Source organism: Carassius auratus, chromosome 32 (assembly GCF_003368295.1).
Source record: "Carassius auratus strain Wakin chromosome 32, ASM336829v1, whole genome shotgun sequence".
Taxonomy (NCBI): Eukaryota; Metazoa; Chordata; class Actinopteri; order Cypriniformes; family Cyprinidae; genus Carassius; species Carassius auratus.
Genome location: NC_039274.1, coordinates 7835874 through 7858807, shown reverse-complemented (window position 1 = coordinate 7858807; position 22934 = coordinate 7835874). Strand labels below are relative to the sequence as shown.

At 36.1% G+C, this 22934-nt stretch overlaps 5 protein-coding genes and 1 long non-coding RNA gene across 10 annotated transcripts; 3 read left to right on the top strand and 3 right to left on the bottom strand.

Moving 5' to 3' along the window:
* Positions 1 to 2350: 2350 nt before the first annotated feature.
* Positions 2351 to 4596, bottom strand: si:ch211-260e23.7 (protein C19orf12 homolog). The gene is made up of 3 exons (XM_026215338.1): positions 4456 to 4596; positions 3952 to 4132; positions 2351 to 3691 (listed from the first exon to the last, which is right to left on the bottom strand). Exons 2-3 carry the CDS (start codon positions 4109 to 4111, stop codon positions 3423 to 3425), a joined length of 429 nt encoding a protein of 142 aa, XP_026071123.1. The 5' UTR covers positions 4112 to 4132; positions 4456 to 4596; the 3' UTR covers positions 2351 to 3422.
* Positions 4045 to 6459, top strand: LOC113051511 (uncharacterized). Of its 2 annotated transcripts, none has more exons than XR_003276907.1 (2): positions 4045 to 4180; positions 4768 to 6459. It is a non-coding gene; the product is annotated as an uncharacterized LOC113051511 (long non-coding RNA). The 2 variants fall into 2 exon arrangements; XR_003276908.1 differs by having other exon boundaries at positions 4064 to 4180; positions 4479 to 6459.
* On the bottom strand, positions 5558 to 7513 carry LOC113051510 (protein C19orf12 homolog). The gene is made up of 3 exons (XM_026215339.1): positions 7273 to 7513; positions 6919 to 7096; positions 5558 to 6820 (listed from the first exon to the last, which is right to left on the bottom strand). Exons 2-3 carry the CDS (start codon positions 7076 to 7078, stop codon positions 6555 to 6557), a joined length of 426 nt encoding a protein of 141 aa, XP_026071124.1. The 5' UTR covers positions 7079 to 7096; positions 7273 to 7513; the 3' UTR covers positions 5558 to 6554.
* Positions 7514 to 8001: 488 nt separating this feature from the next.
* Positions 8002 to 9795, bottom strand: LOC113052485 (protein C19orf12 homolog). Its single transcript, XM_026216909.1, has 3 exons — positions 9387 to 9795; positions 8810 to 8987; positions 8002 to 8335 (listed from the first exon to the last, which is right to left on the bottom strand). The coding sequence occupies exons 2-3, from the start codon at positions 8967 to 8969 to the stop codon at positions 8070 to 8072; spliced, it is 426 nt and encodes a 141-aa protein (XP_026072694.1). The 5' UTR covers positions 8970 to 8987; positions 9387 to 9795; the 3' UTR covers positions 8002 to 8069.
* A 571-nt stretch (positions 9796 to 10366) lies between these two features.
* si:ch211-260e23.9 (tumor protein p53-inducible nuclear protein 1) lies at positions 10367 to 22412 on the top strand. The gene is made up of 5 exons (XM_026215337.1): positions 10367 to 10523; positions 11659 to 11817; positions 12498 to 12633; positions 13316 to 13384; positions 21898 to 22412. Exons 2-5 carry the CDS (start codon positions 11688 to 11690, stop codon positions 22055 to 22057), a joined length of 495 nt encoding a protein of 164 aa, XP_026071122.1. The 5' UTR covers positions 10367 to 10523; positions 11659 to 11687; the 3' UTR covers positions 22058 to 22412.
* Positions 13401 to 21631, top strand: LOC113051507 (uncharacterized). 4 transcript variants are annotated; one of them, XR_003276906.1, is made up of 7 exons: positions 13401 to 14164; positions 15050 to 15077; positions 18623 to 18778; positions 18883 to 19847; positions 20000 to 20167; positions 20370 to 20465; positions 20735 to 21631. XR_003276906.1 is itself a non-coding variant. In XM_026215335.1 (6 exons), exons 3-6 carry the CDS (start codon positions 19743 to 19745, stop codon positions 21047 to 21049), a joined length of 684 nt encoding a protein of 227 aa, XP_026071120.1. In that variant the 5' UTR covers positions 13401 to 15661; positions 16746 to 18778; positions 18883 to 19742; the 3' UTR covers positions 21050 to 21631. The 4 variants fall into 4 exon arrangements, 1 of the variants encoding a protein (XP_026071120.1); XR_003276904.1 differs by having other exon boundaries at positions 15050 to 15661; positions 16746 to 18778; XM_026215335.1 differs by having other exon boundaries at positions 13401 to 15661; positions 16746 to 18778.
* Positions 22413 to 22934: the final 522 nt, after the last annotated feature.

Sequence of the window (22934 nt, the reverse complement as noted above, 5' to 3'; positions counted from 1 at the left end):
TTCTGATTCTGAGATCAGTGAGAGGAGAAGGGTGCCGTTTGTGTTTAATGTCCACAATATAATTATTTTTGTTTAGGATACTTCCATATATGTTTCCAACAGTCTGTGACTTCAGTGCCATTTCTCAGGTGCACATTAGGAACCACAGCAGAACCATCTTGTTTTATAGTGTACTAACAACAGACTGGTTGAACAAGGCGAATTAACTGTGTGGCTTACATAAACAAAAAGAACATCTATCTCTGTTAAACAATCACTAGGCATTAACATGCGATCAGCGTGATCAGATCAAGCAGATCAGATCATCAGTCAAACAGAACATGACGCGTTTAGCCTACACTTGGCAACATCAAGTGTATAGCGGTATAAGAGAGTGGAGAACTCTAAAACCTGTTCTGTTTTGCAAAAGCCCAGCGTAATTTCCTTGACAGAATTTTGGCACATTGTGTGGAACTAATAAAACCAGTTTTGCAGCTGAGATCAAGTTTCACATACTTCACTTGTTACTATTATTAGACAGATTAAATAGAGCAGGAAACCCACAAATTTTGTTAAAACACAACCCACTTGATCAGAGACCCATTACCAAGGACAACTGTCAGCAAACTGAGACGTCACATTGTGAGTTTCAGTCAACTGCAGTGTTTTATGGAACATAAACTCCATCAGCTTGATTCTGGGAATTGGAGTGAAGTAAAGTTAATTCTAAAGTTGAAAGATTACTTGTCTCATGCTTAATGGAGTGGTGGTGAAAATCTGCATCTTACAAGCTTAATTTATTCGCATTACAGGCCGTAGGACAGGCATAACATTAAATGCACAAATAATGTGACTAGAAATGCACAAGATATGAAAAAATGATATTATGAGTTATTGTATTTAACACTGAAAAATAATTATGTTTTTATTGCCCGTAACGGCATAGTTATCAAATATATATAAATATATTTATATATAACATTGTTATTGTTTGCTCACCCTCATGTTGTCGCAAACCTGTTTGACTTTATTTCATCTGCAGAACAAAACAGAAGATATTTTGAGGAATGTTGGTAACCAAACTGTTTTGGTGAACACTGACTTAAATTGTATGGAAAACACACACACACACACACACACACACACACACACACACACACAGAGAGAGAGAGAGAGAGAGAGAGAGAGAATAAACGACATTTCTAGAAATATATTTTATGTTCGGCAGAAGAAAGTAATTTGGGTTTGAAATGACATGAAAGTGGGTAAATCGTTGACAGATTTTTATTTTTTGGTGAAATGTTTTTAGAGTCACCATTGAGTGCACATGTATCTGAAAAGTTTTTAAAGTCTTTTCATGTTTGCCGTCAGGAAACATGCAATGTTGTCCTATTCAGGGGAAAATAATAGCAAATGCATACACATCTTGAAATAAGGAAGCAGTTGTGTATTTCTTGACAAACAACTGACGTTATAAAACCTTGACAATCATCTGATAATTCTTCTTTTCACCGTGTGTTTGCACTTATATTTGTAGCGCACAGTGAATGTCTTCTGGTTTTTGTTCTCATGGTGTGCGTGAGTGTAGCTTATGACCTCAGACCGGCTGTTCTGAGAACAGTTTCCTGCTTTCTAAAAACCACAGAGTACACTGTATACAGAAAGAGTAAGACACTGTGGTTTAATGCCCAGCCGCTTCTCATTTTCAAAGAAATGTGACGAGAAAAATCTAGACAAAATGAAATCATCATCAGATTGATATTATCAATTTAGCTTTATATTCAAATTTTCTAAACAAGAAAACATCCTCCATATCCTCCACACTCAACAAGCAATATTGCCAATATTGTTTTCTACAACATTATTAAGCTCAAATGATGATGTGATTCAATTTTGTGTGGCCCATCCAGTCCACACACCTCTTTATGTGAAAAGCATTTAGATTTGAAATAGTCCACATTAACCACTTGTAATCTCAATCTACATGACAAAACCTAACATGTCATCAATGAGATTGAAGCTTTTATTCAGTAATGATGCATTCATATCGTTACATAAGACATTCATAATGTTACAAAAGATTTCTGTTTCAAATAATCCCTCTTCTTTTGAGTTTTCTAATCATCATAGAATCCTGAAAAATTTATCATGTTTTCCATGTTTTCTTTCCATTTTCCAAAGAAATATTAAGCAGAACATCTGTTTTCAACATTAATAAAAATAAATGTTTCTTGAGCACCAAATCAGCACATTAGAATGATTTCTGAAGGATCATGTGTCAATAAAGACTGGAGTGATGACTGTGTGAATAAATTACATTTGAAAATATGTTAAAACTAATTTTATATTTGTAATAACAGTTCACAATATTACTATGTTTTAATCAAATAAATGCAACACCGATGAGCATAAGATAATTAAAACAAAAATTAAAAACCATATCAACTCCAAAGTTTTGAACAGTAGTGCATATAGGGCACCAGATAAACACAATTACAATAACGTGGTACATGTGTTAAGGGGTTATTCCTGCAATTATGAAATAACGCTGTGTCAATCATGTTACAATTACAGATTCCACAGAAATTTGTGTAGTGCATGATGGCCATAGACTTTTTAGCTACGGATTATAAATCCATCTAGTCAGATGATATCAAACATGTTTGATATTTTGAGCCGGCTTTGTGATGATTTACAAAGTGGGTATAGGTGTATAATGAAATTAAAAGTTGTGTAGTTAGTTGCAGCCTTAAAGAACAACAAAAATTCAAAGATGATTCTGATTCAGGTCAGCTAAATCCTATCCTATCCTAGGTTTTAAGAAAAAAAAAAAAATCAAATGAATATGAAAACAACAACATTTTTTTTTTTTTTTACGGCTTAATATGCTTAACTAATTAATATGCTTTTTTAAATATGATTAATATGCTTAACTAATTAGATGTATTATTAACCAAAATTGATAAAATCATAATTTACTCACCCTCATGTTGTTCCAAACTTGTGTGTCAGTCTTACTTTTGTAGAAAAAACTTTTATATTATTGTAACTGTATATTATTTGGGCCATATAATGGAAAGTCAAATGACTGAATTTTCTTTTCTTTGTTTTTGTTTTAGGTAATATCCCTTTAACTGTACTGAAGTGGCTCATGAGGTGGTCTTGATTTTACGTGTTTTAAAAAAAGATTATTGCTTATTTACTCGGATTTACTCACTTATTGATTACTTGAAAAGTATTTTAAGCATCTAAATATTAAAAAAATGTTGAGGTTTACAGTGAAACTCTGTGGCTCTGGTAAACTGGATTAAAATAGAAATATAGGAAAAGGAGTCGACCATAACACAAGGTATCTTTATGTTAAAAAAAAAAAAAAAAACGGAATTAAACAAGCTCTTCAGATAGTCAAACTTTGCTTAAACGTGGCTTTAGTGACTTTAACACTATTTTTGTTCATACTCCACTTTGGCTCCGAGCTCTTTTGTGGCAAAAGAGATTAAAGTAGTGAGTACTCGCATCTGTAGAGAGGAGTTACCCATCACCAGAAAAATGAGCTGAGCCAGATCAACCCAATCCAGTTTGCCCAGTACTGCCATGACCTCAGAGTACAGTTTCATCTTCTGTTGAGGAGGCATCTCCATTATGATCTGGTGAAGGGGACGGAATGTGCCACTGGTCATCCACCATCCCACGGCACCTCCCAAAGAACTACCTGCGGACCATAGCAGGAACTGGAGATCAAGCAGGAAAGAGAAACAAACTGCTAAAGATGCACTAGGGTCACTAAATAGGCTGTCTATTATTGTTAATCGATAAAATCATATGATAAAAAAAGTAAATACTAGCTTCAGAGAACACACCACCATACCATTGTTTATAGATGATATTATAGCGCCACTCTGTGGTTAAGAAGTGAAGTTGGTCAAAGTTTGTGGGTGACAACAAGAAATCAAAACACGCACGCATACGTACCAATAAATAAACCGGGTGGACCTCCGAGCAGCCCCCCAACAAAAGCCCCTCCAGCAGCAGCAGCAGCTCCTTTGGCTGAGTTCCGCACAGCCGCTTTAATCTGCCTGCTCTCGGAGAGTTTACAGCAGAGCGCCATCACGTCGTCTACTTGACGAATCATTGTATCGTGTTCAAACACTGCCTGAGGAGGGGAAACATGAAACAAACGAGCTGCTGACTGCTCCCAGATGTAAGATTTAACACCGCACACAATCGGAAACTCTTTGAACAAACTTAAAAACAAACTAAGCTAAACAAGTTATGAGACTAAGTTAGGTTACATCAAATATGTAAATATGCACAGCCTACGTCTGCCTTTGACAATATTTTGTTTTATATAGGCTACATTAGCGCTTTGATATAGCATAATTGGCAGACTTTAGCCTATCTCTGCTTTTGACAATATTTTGTTTTATATACTACATTAGCGCTTTGATATAGCATAATTGTCAGACTTTAGCCTACCTCTTTATTTTGTTGACTTTCAGTTTCTGCGAGTGACTCCCACTTCCGCTCCCTGTGCAGCTGGCCCTTTAACTGCTGCTATGCTTATGATATTTTGCATAATGTTTTTCATTTATTTCGGAGCATCACCTAAATGTAATGTAACTGTGCTGAGAAACTGTCAAACAACCTGTACGTAAAGTGTACATTTTCCCAGTAGGCCCACCTGTTTGGACAAAACAGAAAATGCGTCCTGACAGAAATCACTGGCTTGCCCTTTCTAGTACTGGGTTGGACCCTCTTTAATTCTGCTTTAACTCTTTGTGGTATTAGTTCGACAAGGTGCTGGAGGCATATGCATCAGAGATTTCTGTCCATAATGAGAAGATAGCATGTTCCTGCACATCCATGACGCAAATCTCCCATTCCTCCATCACCTCGGCTTGGGATCTAGTGACCATGGCATGGAGGCCATGATAGTGAACTCAGAATCATGTTGGACATGAACAGCTTTGTGACATGGCACGTTATTTTTCAAATTGTAGCCTGGGTTTCCTGTTCAGCTGACAGGAGTGCCAATCGGTGTGGTATTCTGCAGCTTTACCCCATCTACTTCAAGTTTCCACGTGTTGAGCATTCAGAGATATTCTTCTGCATACCTGATCATACACAATATGTACTAATTAACAACTTCAATTCTGAAGCGATTAGGCTAACCACCGGGGTTCCTCAGGGCTCCGTATTTGGGCCCCTCTTATTTAGCCTTTATATCAATGACTTGCCTAATGCCTGGTCAGTGAGGGGTGCTACTGAATGGAATTTTATACCTGAGGAAGTAAGACAGCTCAACACTTACAGGGCCTTTACAAAAAATAACAAAAAATAATAAAAAAAATAAAACAAAAATTGGCTCATTAACAATTATGTCTGCCAACATTAAAAGCCGAGCCTATTGAGCTGTATTATATATTTGATATATGAAAATGTGTTTTTTGTGTGTATTATTATTGTAACGGGTACAGTGTACCTTAAGTTATTTTACAGTGTCATTTATATTGTAGTTATACTGTAGTCCATTTGCCATAGACTAGTAAATGTATTTTGTTGTTCGTATTTTAATACATTTTTTACATCTTGGCCAGGGGACTACAGATGAAAAATAGCCTTTTGGCTAATTCTGGCTTTTTTTAACCATGTTTGTTCATGTGTTTTATGAAATTGCACTGTCCCCTTTTAAATAAACCATTAAATCAAATCAAATCAAACCTTAATCATAAGTGGTTATTAGAGCTATTGTACCTTCATATCAGCTCGAACCAGTCTGGCCATTCTCCTGTGACAACAAGGCATTTTCACCCACAGAACACTCACATTTGATATTTTTCAGACCAAGAAAAAACATAACAGCATACACACACACACACACACACTAACAAACACATACATACAAAGAAACAAACAAAAAATACATAACAGCGGCCTTGTATATGTATGAATGTGTATATATAGTTTGTTTTTCTTTATAGTGGAACAATAATTTTTCTACTTTGGACTTTTGGCTTGGAATAAAAACACCTTTATACATCACCATTATGTATTTCTTTATTCATTCATGTCAACACGCAGTGATGCCTACATTATACATTTTGCATTGACCAATTAAAAGGATGATGAAAACATCTGCTTTGAATCATTTATGATCATGTCTATTTTTTCTGATATGTAAAATGTCTGGTCTAAACATGTAGGTCCAATATTTTTTACAAGTTCCACTTTATTACTTCTTAAGTCATAGTGTTTTATTGAAAAGTCAGATATATGACAGAAAGGCTGATTGTACAGGGGGCAACTTTCTGAGCAATGTTGCTATCAGCCGCCAACCAGGTGAGACACAGGTCCCACGACCAATCTAGAGTATCCAGAAACCATCTTCTTGTATAACCGATCTTCAATTGGAAAGTGCACAAAGAACAGTACTACCGGCAAATAGATCAAAAAGTTGCAGTGTATCGTTAGCCTTCTCATCAGCAAAATGCAAAATATAGTAGCAACTCGTCCATCTAGTTCTGTAAAAAATAAATTACCAAAACTAAACCAGTAATATTCACCCTCTCCAGCTGTCAGTCTTCATACTTCACTTCAGCTTTGAGTTGGTTTTTAGTAAAATTAAGTACAGCACCCAGCACCTGCTCATGTAGTGAGGCGTTCCCATTAACTTGAGCAATCAGCTGCACAACCTCAGTCCATTTCAGTGTACCCACTATGGCCATGACATCGGAGTACAGTTGCTCCTGCTGTTTAGGACTCATTTCCATGAGGATCTCAGGAAGAGGTTTGAACTGCCCGCTGGTCATCCATCCGCCCAGAGCACCCCCTACAGCAGCACCTGGAGTAATACAGATGAATACAACAATACTATAGCAACATCTTAAGAAGTCAACTAAACCGAAAGAAAACAAAATCACGGATTGAAGGAACACGTACCAACAGCTATCCCGGCAGGACCACCGAGCAGCCCTCCAAAAAAAGCAGTTCCTCCTGCAACGACGGCTCCTTTCGCGGAGTTTTTAAATGCTGCTTTAATCTTCTTGTTTGCCGAGATTTCACAGCAGAGTTTCATTATATCATCTGTACGATTTGCCATTTTGATTTTTTACAATGCCTGGAGATAAAAAACGATAAACGATTTGTACACATAGAAAATAAAACGGGGGTTGGGGATCAGCCAACATTTCACCATTCATTTGGGGTTTCTGAGGTAGACTGCTACGTTTCATTAATGACGCGCTGTAGGCTAAATACCAAAAATAGACCTTAAACCAATTTCCCAGTTCTTACCTGATTGTTTTCGAACTTGAGCAGAGTTTTAGCAAGTTCAAGTTACTTTCGGTATCATTTTCATGAGCTTGATGTAGCATATTTGACGTGCACTTCCGTACTCAGATGCGTTCATAGGCGGCTTTAAAATAGTTGGACTGCATTTAGTCAGCGAAGATTTACGAGACATGTTTGATAAACTAGGAGAGGCCTATTTCGCCATTATAAAATAAAATTCACTTGACATGAATAGTAGCTACAAAAATGTAGCTGTGGATTTAAAAAAAAAAAAAACGGAACAAAATCATGCGACGTCATTTAACTTTTTTTTTATACAAATGACATTCACTTCATTGATCAATAATATTAAAACATATTAAAATATTAAATAAGCAATCTTTAAGTAAAAAAAAAAAAAATATATATATATATATATATATATATATATATATATAGGCTATATATTGGTTTAAATACCAATATATAACCTGTTTTATTAGAATAACCTGTATTAAGCACAGAAATAGCAGAATGTCTTAATAAGGTTACAATGTTTTTGCTTAATAATAATAAGAAGATGATTGATGAGTCTACATAGGAGCTGCAGAGAAACAGAAACACAAGTACAAAAACATTGCATTAGCAGTGAAAAAGGTTGTGGGTTCAATTCCCAGAACACACATACTAGTAAAAAAAAAAAAAAAACTGTATATACCTGAATGCACTGTAAGTCGCTTTTGATAAAAATGTCTCATAAATGTAAAAGCAACGGGATGCAGGATTGAGAACCACTGGTCGGTGACATCAACCCATAGGGGTCAGTTTCCAAACTGCACTTCAGCCTTGATATCTTTTGTGGCGTAAGTGAGTATAGCAGCAAGCACTTGCTCTTGCAGAGTAGCACTGCCCATGACCAGAGCAATGAGGCCAGCCACTTCTGTCCAGTCTAGTGTGCCCAGTGCACCCATGACATCTGAGTACAGTTTCTCCTTATAGTTTGAAGGCAGCTCCTTGATGATCTCTGGAAGAGGCTTGAATTGGCCACTGGTCATCCAAGTTCCCAGAAGACCTCCCAAAGTACCACCTAGAGTAATATTAATACATTAATAGATGTGATTGAAGATGTGAAGAGTGATTAATTAGCTTTGTTTGTAAAGGTGAATAATTTTGTTTTGCTTATTTCGTTAAAAGAATAGGCGCACATTACAGTGTTGTGCTTTTTCAAACTTAAAAATAAAATATTAGGACTAAAGGTTTAAATAATAAAAAAACAAGACTAAAATAATAAAAAAATAAAAAAGAACAATCTTGTGAATGTTTGTTTATAATAATCTATTTGTAATAGCCCTACAAATTTTAATTTAAGTTATAATTTTTAATAATATATATTTGTAATTTCTAGTAATATATCTTATTTGGTGTTGATGAATTAGTCTTACTGAAGACAAAAAAGGTTGAGAAAGACTGCAGGCCATTTAGCATGATATCATAACACCACCCTGTGATGAAAGTAGATGCAAGTTCAAGTATTGCATGGAAAATAGAGGCAAGTTCTTACCAACAGCTATGCCGGCTGCGCCTCCAACCATTCCCCCAACAAAAGCACCTCCGCCAGCCGCTGCAGCTCCCTTTCCAGAGCTCTTCACAGCTGCTTTCATCTTCCTGCTGGCTGAGACCTCACAGCAAAGCTGCATAACATCATCCACTCGACTGCTCATTGTGATGTCAAGAGAAACCTGGAAATAAATGCTAATAGATTATTTGCCCTTTTACACGCAAATGAGTAGATCAGAAACGCACACTGATAAGCAAACACCGATGAAGTACTTTAATCAACCAGTTGCCTATTCACATGCAGCATCATTACACCAACTATTTTAAAATAATTTCATGATGTGCTAATTTTATTGCTCACAGTAATTCAGCCTTTATTTAGTTTTCCCTACATTATGCAAAATAAATAAGTAAAAAAAAAATTGTATAAAACAAATTAACATTATTTATAAAAAAATATGCTTTAAAAAACAATTAAAATACAAGCCATAGTTTTAAAACAAATAAAAAAACAGTATACTATCAGATAATTTTGTCATATTGGTATGATAAATATTAAAACTCATTTGTAAAAAGCTTACCTTTTCTTCTTTCAAGAGGAGCTAACAGTCGCCTGTTCCAGTCACTCTGGGTGAAATCACTGTGGGATTGCTCAAGTACTCTACATTTTGCACACTTCACAGTCTGTCCCCTAGCTTTAATTGACAATATTAATATGAAATACGAAAACGACAGAAAGCATCACATACTCAGATCATTCATATTAGGTAGCCAGATTATATGCATCTCATCAAGATTCTGTCATTCCAGCCTATTAAATGTAATTAGGAGATGTTTCTCTTTAATTGCTCATCTGTTATTTTGATAGATATAATCTGTTATTATCATAGATAATATGATAGAAATAAAGAACTGGCATTGTCTCAGGTTATTCAGAATACTACCCCACATTAAGTTTGTGTGGTGCACGTCACAACACCATCCTTCAAGATGATAGAAAGAAAGAAAGAAAGAAAGAAAGAAAGAAAGAAAGAAAGAAAGAAAGAAAGAAAGAAAGAAAAAGATAAATTAAGAAAGAAAGAAAGAAAGAAAGAAAGAAAGAAAGAAAGAAAGAAAGAAAGAAAGGGAAATATTTAGGCTATACAGAGGCAACAAAAAACTGGTTTTAGTCTATACTTTAACTGATTTTTGTAATTTGAACAGTATTTTACTGTAATATGTACAGTAAGATACTGTAAAGTATTCTTAAATGTTCTCAATAGCCTTTTAAAAGTGCAATTCTGATGTAATTTGATAGAACCCTTTGAAAGGGGTTTGTCTTGAACGTTTCTTTATCTAGTTGTACTAACTGTCTTCGTTATCTATATAAGAAGTTGCTTTTTTAGGAGTGTCCAACAGATAGGGTTGGAGTGTCAGGTTCATCAAAATGCAAGTATACTTATCCGTCGTGTCTTATTTGTCAGTTTGTCAACAAATGAACCATATGGAGCGCCTTAAACAACAGCATCTGTGCGAATACAACCGAATACCACTGACGCACCGCCTCCTGGGCGGAGCCTGTCGACGTCAGGTTGAGTACAGTCAAGAACAAGGAGGAGGAGCCTCGCGTACATAAACAAGTCCAGACTGTACATCGACGGGAGCGACGGCGACACAATAAAGACAGAATAGAGGCATTTTAGGCTGGGGGAAAAAAAGCAAAGCTGACAGCTTACAAGGTGGGCAAAACTTAAACGTAGTTTCACCGCATCTTTCTGAAATGACAAATTTCTTTACAATTTAAAGTAGGCGTAACCTATATGTGTTGTTTTCTCGAAAACACTGCGCCGATCTTAGTTCAATCAAGCTGATTGTTTTGTAATTAAACACTCAAATGTGTTTAGACACCTTTTATTAATTTATGAATATGCTCCATTCAAACTTTTTGAAGGACAAGATCGACAAAAGCAGCTACTCTTATTTTGTTGTACATTAATGTCATTAGTTTCTTCGATAATCCGCCTATTTCATTATTGTCGAGATTATATGCTAGAAAGGCTATTTCAGTAGCAATGTTACATTCAGCCCTTGACTGTAAACATGATTAACAGCTGATCACTCCTTCCTGTCCCACTTACTGACGTATAGTGGAGATCATTTTAGACTAGGCTATTAATTATAAACACAACAGTGTTTAGTTTCTTATTGATTACAAAAACGACCGTAAAGAAAAGTAAATGAACCAGTTGATAAAGTCAAGCGGATGTCTTCATCACCAATATTTCAAATAAACTTAAATGGTAAAAGGGTCTTATAAAGTGCATATTTGTTCAACGTTACCCTGGTTTAAGTCACCCGATGTGATGTGTACGAATAAGTTAGCTTTGTAAGGAAAATGCTATTCTTTAAAAAAGTAGCAAAGTTTAGCAGAGTAGGATGAGATGCCTGCACATATATGATCCTGTACAGGAGTATGGATGATCTCATTCTGATTCACATATGATTTTAGTCTAAAATCAAGCTAAATTTAGAAAGAGATTCCAGACAATGTTAAAAATAAGCCGTCTGTGGAAGGGAACAGCATGTCTAGGTCAACCAGCTGATGTGTTGCCAAGTGCATCAGTTGTACCAGGCCAGCAGAAAATGACCTTACATTTAATATTTCGTTAAGCTGTCTACAGTGTCTGATGTGACACCTGAAACATTTTGCACGTTGCTTTCCATCAACAACTTTAGCAACAGAAAGAAACACTTGCATGCTTAATTTGCTCATTTCAAAAGGGAAAATATTGCCTTGGTGGTCGAGTCCACTAGAGGGCAACATAACTCTTTACTGAATTTTTTTCCTTTTTTTTTTTTTTTCCTTTTATACAGATAACAGTCTGACAAAGCCATAACAGAAAATGATAAGTAGAATACTTGCACAGCTGCTGGGAAGCGAAGAGAAAGACAGTGATAATGCAGAAGAAACTGATAACTGTGCGAACCTCCTCGAGTTTGATGAAGGAGAATGGGTTGTTATAAAGATACATGGTAAGTTTTGGTTATATTGCTCAAATATGACCGATTTTTACACTAAAATAATCCTTAGGTTTATTGATGTAAATAATAATCAACTCTTATCAGGCTTAAAGTGTGAGTGTCGTTACCTTCATTTCTAGCTTCTGTGTATGTTATAGTTGAAATATAAAGGAAACCAGGGCAGTTCACTAGACATATGAAGGCCAATTTATACAATGAAAAAAACATCTAAGTAACTGTGATGTACACTAGTGACATATTGTAATACAGTACATAAATGGGTAACATTTCAAAATGTGACAAAAGCATGCTGGTGAAAAAAATAAATAAATAACTTGTGCTGAGTAGGTAAAAACAACCCTCACTATCTTGTCTGAATGTATCTGGTGTGGTTTCATTGCATTCACTTATCTAACACTTGTTTATCTCTATAGTCTAAAACTTAAAACAGTTATCATCCTTGGCAAACACCTGTTTGACAACTACCCCTGGTATCCATTATATTGTAGCTTAATCATTGGGCCTGTATAAAAAAAAAGGGAAATAAATTGTCCCATGAATTCAAGCGTCAACGCTGCTCTGACATCCCTTATTGGAACTGGACCTGAATTTGTGTTCCCCTACGGATTTCTCTCATTACCATCGACCTAAGTAATGTTTTTAAACTGAAGTAATATATGCTTCCTGTGCAGAAAATCTGTCACTTGGTTCCGCTGACACAAACAGTCTTGAGAACCTGTTGATCGAGCACCCCAGCATGTCTGTATACCAGATGAATCCTGATCAGGAAGAGCTCGGCTCAGATGAAGAAACAGAGGACAAGCCTAGGTACATTTAAGGACAACAAGACCACTATCATTTGCAATGCTCATCTCTAATGAGCTAATATTTATTAATTAAACGACTTAAAATGACGTTATATGTTTCATATACACTATATACTATTCAAATATTTGGGGTCAGTAAGATTTGTTTTATATACCGTATTTTTGAAAGAAGTTTCATGCTCACCAAGGTTGTACTTGGTTAAAAATATAGTAAAACAGTCATTTTATTAGATATTACAATAAAATAAAAATTAAAAAAACTTCTCTATTTTAAAAATATATTTTAAAATGTAATTCATTCCTGTGTTGGCAAAGCTGAATTTTCAGCAGCCATTGCTCCAGTCTTCAGTGTCCTTCAAAAATCATGCTAATATGCTGATTTGGAAAAGATTATTATTAATGTTGAAAACAGGTTTGCTTAATATAGGCAGTTGTGCTTAATATTTTTGTGGAAATTGTGACTTTCATTATTATTATTATTATTAATAGAAGGGCTAAAAGATCTGCACTTATTTGAAATATTTGTCTTCACATTCACTTTTGATTTAATTCATCCTTACCCCAACTTTTGAATGGCAGTTAAAATAATATGAAATAATTAAGTCTATTGATGTCACACTTATATGTATCCTATATTTCCATGTTTTAACTGTTGACTTGTGATTCGTCAACTATCCCTTTAGGCCTGTGCCAATCAGACGTCACGTTTCTTGGCGGTTAGCTGCATGGGGCAGCCCTTTACCCTGCAGCACCACACTGTAAACCCAAATGCTCAAAATAATTAAACTGATTGAGTAGTATAAACTTAATTTTCCAAAAAAGTTCTACTAACTCAAGTAGTTTGGGTTTGTGTGACTTTTTAATAGTTTTTGAGTGATTTAAAATTATTATTTTTGATTAACTGAAACAACTTGCTCATTAAGTAAGTGTCACTTAGGAATATAATTTAACTTTACTTATTCTTTATTTTTATTTTTTTAGTTGTTTCAACATGATGTCTGCATATGACATTAGTAAACTTTGTGTGTGTGTGCGTGTGTGTGTGGTGAAGCAATTTGTCACCTTTAATTAAATTATATACATATAAATAAGTTAAAATAAAATAAAAACTTCATTTGACTAATGAAGCTTGTGTCTTCATGAATTCAGCTTTAAAAATTATTTTGCAAGAAAAATATTACATAAATATTACAAATTTTACATAAACGTTAACACTAACCAGAACAGCTGTTTTAATGTGTGCACAAAATACAATATTATATTATATATTATATATCTATTATATATACAGTATTATATATAGAATGGGCCTTTATCACATGCAGTAAAAAAAATGTTTGTTTAAAAAACTTTTCCGTTGACGTAAGGGTCGTTATTTTATTGGCTTACGCGGCTAACGTGCTCCAAGGTCAGTGTGAGACTTTTACGACGTTGTGGGAGCGCGCAACGCTTGGATAACGTTTGCTTTGGCGCCACAAAATACTGCAGTGAGTGAGGAGGATCTCAGCTTCAAGTTGTCGGCAGTTATCACGGTAAGTGTTAAATGCATTTTAAATAGGCGCTTATCTAGTGAACAGTTGCAACAGTTTAGTCTAGAAAAAACTTTAAATAGCGTTCACCAGTTACGTATATTTACATCCAAAAGTAATGGATGTCCTGCAAGGAATAACTGATGAAATGGGCCTGAAAAAAAAATGAACGGCGAACGGGCGAAGCATATGTTACACATTAGTTAACTTCTATATCATTTTCGAACGGATCATAGTCTATATTTCCGCTTGCACAACGTACGAGACAATGTAACTTTGCCTAACGTTCCATTTGTTTTATTTAAAGACATTAGACACGCGATTTAAAAATAAACATTAGTTACTAATTTTGTCTGGTGTGCAAAAACACTATATAACTTGGAAAAAATACTTTTCCCAATTAGGTGATGTGCCACTGATACGCAATTTGACAAAACATCTGTTTTGACATATAAAACACTGTGGCCCACAACTATCACATTCCGGCTTAATATTTAACAGCTGCAACTGTCTATTATATAGTAGTCCCCTTTATGTTTGGTGTTACATCAACATAACTTTTTACATGTTTCATTACTGGATAAATAATTCAAATTTCTCACAAATTATTCAGTGAAAATTCATATTTAATGGTTAACGTTACTTGTCGGCACCTATTGGCGTAACAACGTAATTGTGCCATGTAAATTATGATCTTTCAGAATATATATTGCAGTTTCAATCGAGATCTTTTAACAATTAATCGTGCAGCTCAAGTGGTAGCTGTATTCTCTGGTCATGGTCATGTAACCTGTTTGTTGAATTGTACTCGGATAATTAAACTGTTTTTTTTCTTTTTTCTTTTTTGGAGCTATACACTTTCTAACATTAATTTTGTTTTTCTTTCAGGTTGTTGGCTTCAATATGATTTGGCAGTGTAAGTTGTGTTCAGCTTCTTTTACTGAACGACTGCAAATATTTAAGCACTACAGACTGCAGCATAGCCACTTTTCCAGTGTATGCCCCCTTCCATGCATCTACAATTATTGCATGTGTACATTTAAGACTTTTAATAGTCTTAGAACTCATTTGGCAAGATGTCACACTCACCAATTTGGCAGTAGTGCAGAACACTGTCAGCAGTCTCTGTTGTTTAAATGCCCTTTATGCCCATTTCAGCAGCATTTTTCTGAATCTGTTGTCTTCTGCCATCTTAGAAGGCATTTAAGAAATCATGAAACAGTGGCTTGCCCATATAAGGATTGCAGCTTTACCACTAATGTGTACTCTACATTCAATTCTCATAAAAGTAGATCACACCAAGCAAGTGTTTCGTCAGACTTTAAAAATGACATTGTCAGTGAAGTTGCTCAACCCAGTATTCCTGCAGTTGATGGTGATTTGAATGAAGAACCTTCAGGTATAGATGAGGATCCATTGGGGGATGATGGTGTGTGTGACACTGACAAACTAAAACAAGATCTCAGAATGAATTTATCTTCCTTATTTCTAAAGATGCAGGTAGGGGTGTCCATGGTTAACCGGTTAACCGATTAACCGTTAAAAATTGCGTAACCGAGTGAAACATTTTGCTCGGTTAAGTGACGTCAATGGCGTGCATTGAATTTAGTTGTAATACATTTTTGCACCACCAGAGACCGCCAGAGCGCTCCCAGACATTTGTAATGTCCACAAGAAGAAGTCATTTTTCTAATATGAAGCGGGCAAAAAAAAGTAAAGCGTTGGAGCACTTTAAAATTGAGAGTGACGGGGCAAAATGCAAGTATTGCAATACAGTGCTTAGACATACTTCAAGTACAACCTCGTTGTTGTAATCTCAACAGCCAACACCCGGGCATCATTAGGCCGGTCAGGTCTCACTGAATGCGTGGCGATGAGCGAAAGCATCTCAGCTGCGTGGCGTGTCTGTTTTTAATTCGGCTCCCATGTTAACAGGTTAGAGCTTGCCGACTGCCTGCGTGAGACGCGCGGCTCAGGCGCGGCTCGACGCTTGCATGCTAGAAATAGAACTGACGCCTTGTTGGAAGCGTTTCCAGGCAAAATATAATAGGAAAATATGTTTATATGTCATTTTGTACACAAATACATATTAATTCATGACATTTTGATATTTGAAAGTCTATAGGTTGACATAAATTCAGATATAAATGTAATTAAAAAAAATAATTATCGATTTTCAAATATTGTACCTGTCAAACATATCATAGTCATAGCCTTAGCGAGGCGGCCGCGGAGCCTGCTTGTTACCTTCGCCTAAACACGGAAAGTTACATAACCATTACTAGAGCCTGTTCCTTTATTTATAACATAGCCAAAGGTCGGTGTATATTTGCTTTATACATTTTAGGCTTATTCTCAAATACAGATTGTGTTAGTGGGCGGGATTATTAGGTAGTTTTAATAGGACAAATTGACCGGAGAGATTAAATTTTGTCGGACATTTTTTTTTCTTTTTTTGGCCAATGTCTGGAAATTACCGGACAACGGAAACCCTGGCGCACACTATGGTTAACCGATTATTAACCGCTAAGGGCCTCGGTTAACGGTTAATGAAAAACTTGAAAACGTGCAGCCCTAGATGCAGGCAATCCTCCATGTCTCAAACACAGCTACCCAGGAAATAGTGGAGCATTTAAATCAGGTCTGCTTCTTATCGCAGCCTTTGATCAAGAAGGAAATGCAAGATATATTGCAGAGAAATGGTTGCAATTTGGCAGAATCTGCACTGGATGAGGTTGTAAGTGGAGTTATGGACTCTAATGTTATATTTACTAGTACTTCTAATTGTGCAGAGTTATCCACATCGAAGTGCAGAAAAATCTTTTTTGAGCACAACTATCCATGTGTAATGCCAACTGAGTATCAGCTGGAGCAACTTGGACATTCCATAATGTATGTTCCTATCCTTCGAATGATTCAGGAGTTGTTTAAGAACACAGACATTCTAAAAATAATTACTGATCCAAATACCAATTCTGGTCAATATGCATCATGTTGCAATGGCTCTTATTTCCTTGAAAATGAATTATTTTCAACCGGTGATCTCCTTTTACCCCTCCAGCTATATATTGATGATCTTGAAATTGCCAACCCACTTGGCACATCACGTAAAATTCACAAACTTTGTGCTGTTTACTGGGCATTTGCCAATATGCCACCAAAACACAGATCAACTTTACACAATATACAGCTAGCATTGCTTGCAAAAGTGACAGACATCCATAAGCATGGGTATGCAGCTGTACTTGCTCCATTATTACGTGATGTTCATATTCTTGAACAGGATGGTGTCTTTATTGAAAGAGCTGGTCGCAATGTCAAAGGTACCATCTTTTGTGTTTCTGCTGACAATCTAGCCGCCCATGGATTAAGTGGCTTTGTGGAGTCATTTAAAGAAGGCTATGTTTGCAGATTCTGCTTGGCCACAAGAGAACAGTTTAAAGCAACTGAAGCCAGGCAGTTTTCTCAAAGAACCAAAGACAGCCATGACCTTCATGTACAAAACCTTCTGGAAAGTGACACTTGCTCCAACCACTTTGGTGTTAAAGCTAGTTGTGTCTTGCGTGACTCCCTGGATTACTTTCATCCAATCACAGGCTTTCCTCCAGATGTACTTCATGATCTTCTGGAAGGAATAGTTCCTGTGGAGCTTTCTCTCTGCATTAAGACTATGATCCGGATGAAGTACTTCACTTTAGAGTATTTGAACCAAAAGATTGCATCATTCCCATATCAGCACACTGATAAAGTGGATAGACCTCATCCAATTCCCAAAACATTTTTGTCTCGAGGAACGATAGGAGGGAATGGACATGAAAATGCTACTCTGCTCCGACTGCTTCCATTACTTGTAGGCAGTGTAGTACCAGAAGGTGATGGTGCATGGACAGTTTTGATGGAACTGAAAGAGGTAGTGCAGTTAGCATTATGCCCATCATTTACTGATGAAACCTTAGACTATTTTCAGTCCAGAGTTTAACCTTCGTCCTAAACATCACTACGTGGAGCATTACCCCACCATGATCAAGTGCTTTGGGCCCCTGGTGCATGTTTGGACAATGCGATTTGAGGCCAAACACCGTTTTTTTAAACGAGTGGTGCATGACGCTCAAAACTTCAAAAATATTTTGAAGACAATGGCAGTCAGACACCAACACATGATGGCATACCATCTTGCTGCCCCTTCATTTTTCAACCCTGAAACACAAGCGTCCAGTGTTGACTCTGTTCTGGTTTCAGCTCTACCAGAAGTAGCTCAGCTACACATCAGAAGACTAACAACTAGTGACACAATATACCAGACATCAAAGGTTACCATCAATGGCACAGACTATGTCTGTGGAATGTTTTTGTCTGTCGGAGAGAGTGGTGGACTACCTAGGTTTTGCAGAGTAGAACACATTTACCTTGTCAATAGCACCATTTCATTCCTTTGTTCTGATTGTGAGTCCTGGTTTTCAGAACATCTTGGATCCTATGAGCTCTCACCTTCACAGACAAGTCTGTCAATCCACCTAAGGTCTGACTTAAACGATTCAGTCCCTCTCTCTGCATACGAGGTAGAAGGCTCGCTTCTGTTGACACCCAAGAGATTCATACAAATAAAACAAGCCAGTGGTGAGTATTTTTCATGAATCAATTACTATTTTTATTACGGTGCAGTATATAATCTGTGTATTTTAATAAGTATTTATACATGCCAATCTTTTGATTTCCATCAGCATAATGGCAGCTTTATCTCCACAAGCCATGATCCTTCGTGTTGTTGAGCCAGACCGGGCTAGAAAATTAAAACTTAGTTCACGACCAGCCTCTGTTGATGCACTGATTGCTGTTATAAAAGAACAGCTGGAAATAGACCTTGACTTCAGTTTAAAATATGAAGACCCTGACTTTGATGGAAAACTTACTTCCCTCTCTGACATTGATGAGTTGCCACAGAAAGCTGTTGTGCATGTGTCATTTGAGCAAGATTCCAGCTCTGTTGCATCAACAGAAACAATGTCAAGTGTATCATCCTCAGAACGTGGGAGAAGATGGCCTTCACATATTTTTCCAATTCCCACATTTTCTTTTGACGTTGAACTGAGACTTCGGGAAGGTAATGCCGAATTTGAGAAGAACAACAAGCAACTTCAGTTAACTAGAGACATAAAACATGACATTTTAGAAAAGCTAGCATCTGTGATGTATGACTACAAGGCTTATCCCAGTGATAAGGAGATAGCAATGGTAGCTGAGGCTCTTGTGGTAAAACATCCTTGCTTGAAAGAAGCAGGATCTCAGACTGGCTGGAATGGGTGGAAAAATAGCCTCAAATTTAAGATGGGGAACTATAGGAGCAAGATGAGAAGGGCTGGATGTCCAGAGATCACTGTAAATGCTGGAAAAAGGAGTGCAATGAATCCTGACAATGAATCTTCACATTCAAATATTAAAAGACCCAAACGAGCAGAAGTAAACTTTTTGCCCAACTTTCCCCAAGGAGAAAATCCCTCAACTCTTGAACAGTTGAGACAGAAAATTGTTGATGAAATGAAGAAAGCTGAGAAGAACTTATAAAAAACCACTTATAAAAAAGATGATGCAAACCACCTTTGCTCTGCGGCGACAGACCATAGTGAAGACATGCCCACCAGTAAAAGAGCTCATGGAACTCTGGCCTGCACTCAAAATGGAATCTGAGGTAATGTGGGGTAACACTGTTTGTCCTGTTATTGCTTTCTTGATAACATGTACCACATTCAGGGGCTGTTTTCTGTGAGGGGGTAGTAGATTAACCAGGTTCACATAATGAACATGGCTGTGTTCTCTGTCTTTCATTGTTTTAAAATGTAGGTGTATGCAGAGTTCCAACGGATTACAAACGAGAACCTGCCCAACACATTCTACTCTGAGCTTGACCGACATCTTCCTAGACTGATGACCCTGTTCAGACAGAAAGCATCCAGAACCGGGAAGACATCAGATACTTTAACTGAAATCCTAAGAATCCATGATGACCAGGTAAAAATATTGTTGTACATTTTGTAGGCTAAAACTTAATTAAAATATTAAAGTTTGAAAACATTAGAAAATGTTGATGATTCAAATCAGCTTTGAACACTACAACTTGTCCTTTTTTTTTTTTTTTTTGTATTTGCATATCTGATTGTATTGTTTAGAATTTACAGTTTAGTTATGTACAGTTCTGTTTTTATCATTATAGGAGTTTCATGACATACACACCAAACGTGTCACTGTTCTTCATGCGCTTCCTGTGTATCTACGTGAGGACGTCTCTGGGTTTTTAAGGACCTGCATGGTGAGTATTTAAAAAAAGAAATATCACATTACCACACTAAACAGTTCTTATAAATACATACATGCTTACTCTTGTTCAGTCTTTCCAACCAAATAGTTTGTGCGATTTGTTTTCTTTGACCCCACTGTAAAATAGTTTTAGTTCTAGATTATTTTTTACGCTTTTTTTTTTGTTGCATAGTATCAATCTCTTGCAACGTTTGTTTACTGTTAGCTTGGCTGGCTTGACAGATATTCTGTTTTTGCTTTAATATCCATTTTATTTTACAGGACACATCTGATGAGCCAGAGCTTTTAGATGTTGCAGTGGCTCTCCTCACAGTCATCAAAGATAATGACACAAGTCCAGTTCACTTCCAGCCTGTGAAAATCTCTGTTGTCATCGAAAGTGAGATTGTGGGCAGCCTCTCCAGATTTGCTGATGCCTTCCTGGTAATGTTTGGACTAATCTATGCACTACACCTCAACTATCCCAGGGGACTGACCAACACTTTTGAATTCATTCAAAAGATTTTGCTTGGTCTTGATGAGGGTAAACTGTCACCCAAGTTACAGAGTCTCAAAAATGACTTGATGTGTATGTAGAAATGTATTGGAAAAATTACTAAGGCCTGGCAGTTCCTCAGTAGTTCAATGTAAAAACAATTTGTGAAAATAATGGTTGAAAGGTTTTTGCACTTTTTTCCCCCAAAATGTGCACAGTGTGCATTTATTAATGTGCAGTTTTCATTTCTAAATGTTATTTGTGATTTTAAAACAGCTCTTGTTCTTTACAATTGTTAAGTACAGCTGGGTAGTACTTGGTAACAATGCATGTAATTTAGTTTTAAATGGTTCATGTTTTTGTAAAAGTTCATGCAGGTTTGTGAATTTGTAATGTCAGAGATGTGGTCTTAATCAGTTTTTCAGGTTTTATCATAGTGCACCTTTTTTCTGTCTTTTAAATGAAGTGTTAAATAGGAAAGGACAAGAACTCAGCACACTGTAATTTTAAACTGTTTAAGTTTGTTGAACTTAAAATATTTGAGGCAACGAGTTACATCAAAAAAATTAGTTTTGATTCATATGATTTTGAGTCTTGTGTTTTAAAAGGTTTGAGTAACTTGTACTTAAAACACAAAGACAAAGATACTAATAAATAATGAGTTCATTCAACTTAAAAGTGGCTCTTTGTGAAATTTTTTTTTAAAGTGTTTTTAACTAAATGTCTTGAGTATGTGAAAGCTAAATTTTAAGTCACTGTAACTAAAACTATTTCAGTTAATTTCATAACATGTTTTAATTTAACTGAAATTAAAAGGTTTATGTAGTATGTAATATAGATATTTAATTTTTTTTAAAATTAAATTTTTAAGTTCATTAACTTAAAAAATTTGAGGCAACGAGTTACATCAAATTTTTTGAGTTCTGCTTACTAATTTGGGTTTACAGTGCATTCTGCTCTCAGTGCAGCGTGCCAGAGTCTATAATGAGCACAGAAAGCTGACCCGTGGTGCCCTCAACAGACAAAACCTCACTAGAACACGCTACTCACCTTCAGAGCGCAGCTATGGCTACTACAAACAGCCCACTCAGCGCCTGCACAACTATTGAGAAAAATCAGTTGCATCTGAAACCACTGAACAACCAGCCTTGTGATGAATTAATAGTCGCTTTTAGGGGGTTTGTTTGCAAATCATGCCATGAAACCATTCCCCTGTGAGACCAGTATGGATTACGAAAAACCGTTTTATTAAATGCAGTGTGGTATTTTATTAAGGAGAAAGTTTTACTGATAGTCTGACACTGAAATAAGTACGAAAAGCATGTGTTTAAAAACCATTATTAGTTTAGGATTTTAACGTTTTTAAACCGTGTAATGATGTTTGTATGCATCTATTTTAGCTTAGCTGTGACTGGTGCATGAATATTAACTGAAAGAAAAAAAAAAACATTCAGTTTTGAAGCCTACAATAACTTGAAGACTGTACTGTACAAGGCAATGCATTTTTTTTTACACCAAATATTAAGGTGACTTAATGTTACTCACATGACAAAGCGTTGTGCTGTGATTTACTGCCTACAAATGTTTTGACTTTGTATCTTTAAATGCCTTTTTGGTTTTGCTTTATTTTTTATCTTCAAGAATATCTTTGATAAAACCTTTTAAAAGTGAAAAAAATAAATATTTTATGTTCACATTGCTCATATTTCTTTCTTTAAAAAAAAAAAAAAAAATTGAATAACAACAGTTACTCCTGAAGTTCATGCATCTTCCCCTGAAAAAGGGTCAGAAAAATATGAGTATGAGAACCTCTCTCTGCTACATGCATGCATAAAAATACAAAAACATGTTGTTCCTTCATTGTAATGAGGATTCTGGCAGACTGTGGCTCATCCTCCATCTGACAGCTTCCCCAGTCCAATGGATCAGAACTAAGGGAGGCAATAGGCACAAGTCCAAAGGCGGCAGCAGGGCAGTGGCAGACTA

Excerpts from the sequence above, each read along its gene's own strand:
- si:ch211-260e23.7 (XM_026215338.1), bottom strand. The coding sequence starts at position 4,111 with ATGATTCGTCAAGTAGACGACGTGATGGCGCTCTGCTGTAAACTCTCC. Across the intron at positions 3,692-3,951 it reads TCCACCCGGTTTATTTATTG|GTAGTTCTTTGGGAGGTGCC; the intron begins GTACGTATGCGT and ends TATGGTCCGCAG.
- LOC113051507 (XM_026215335.1), top strand. The coding sequence starts at position 19,743 with ATGATGCAAACCACCTTTGCTCTGCGGCGACAGACCATAGTGAAGACA. Across the intron at positions 20,168-20,369 it reads TAAGAATCCATGATGACCAG|GAGTTTCATGACATACACAC; the intron begins GTAAAAATATTG and ends TTATCATTATAG. Across the intron at positions 20,466-20,734 it reads GGTTTTTAAGGACCTGCATG|GACACATCTGATGAGCCAGA; the intron begins GTGAGTATTTAA and ends TTTATTTTACAG.
- LOC113052485 (XM_026216909.1), bottom strand. The coding sequence starts at position 8,969 with ATGAGCAGTCGAGTGGATGATGTTATGCAGCTTTGCTGTGAGGTCTCA. Across the intron at positions 8,336-8,809 it reads CGCAGCCGGCATAGCTGTTG|GTGGTACTTTGGGAGGTCTT; the intron begins GTAAGAACTTGC and ends ATATTACTCTAG.
- si:ch211-260e23.9 (XM_026215337.1), top strand. The coding sequence starts at position 11,688 with ATGATAAGTAGAATACTTGCACAGCTGCTGGGAAGCGAAGAGAAAGAC. Across the intron at positions 12,634-13,315 it reads GAAACAGAGGACAAGCCTAG|GCCTGTGCCAATCAGACGTC; the intron begins GTACATTTAAGG and ends CTATCCCTTTAG. Across the intron at positions 13,385-21,897 it reads AGCCCTTTACCCTGCAGCAC|CATTCTGCTCTCAGTGCAGC; the intron begins CACACTGTAAAC and ends GGGTTTACAGTG.
- LOC113051510 (XM_026215339.1), bottom strand. The coding sequence starts at position 7,078 with ATGGCAAATCGTACAGATGATATAATGAAACTCTGCTGTGAAATCTCG. Across the intron at positions 6,821-6,918 it reads TCCTGCCGGGATAGCTGTTG|GTGCTGCTGTAGGGGGTGCT; the intron begins GTACGTGTTCCT and ends GTATTACTCCAG.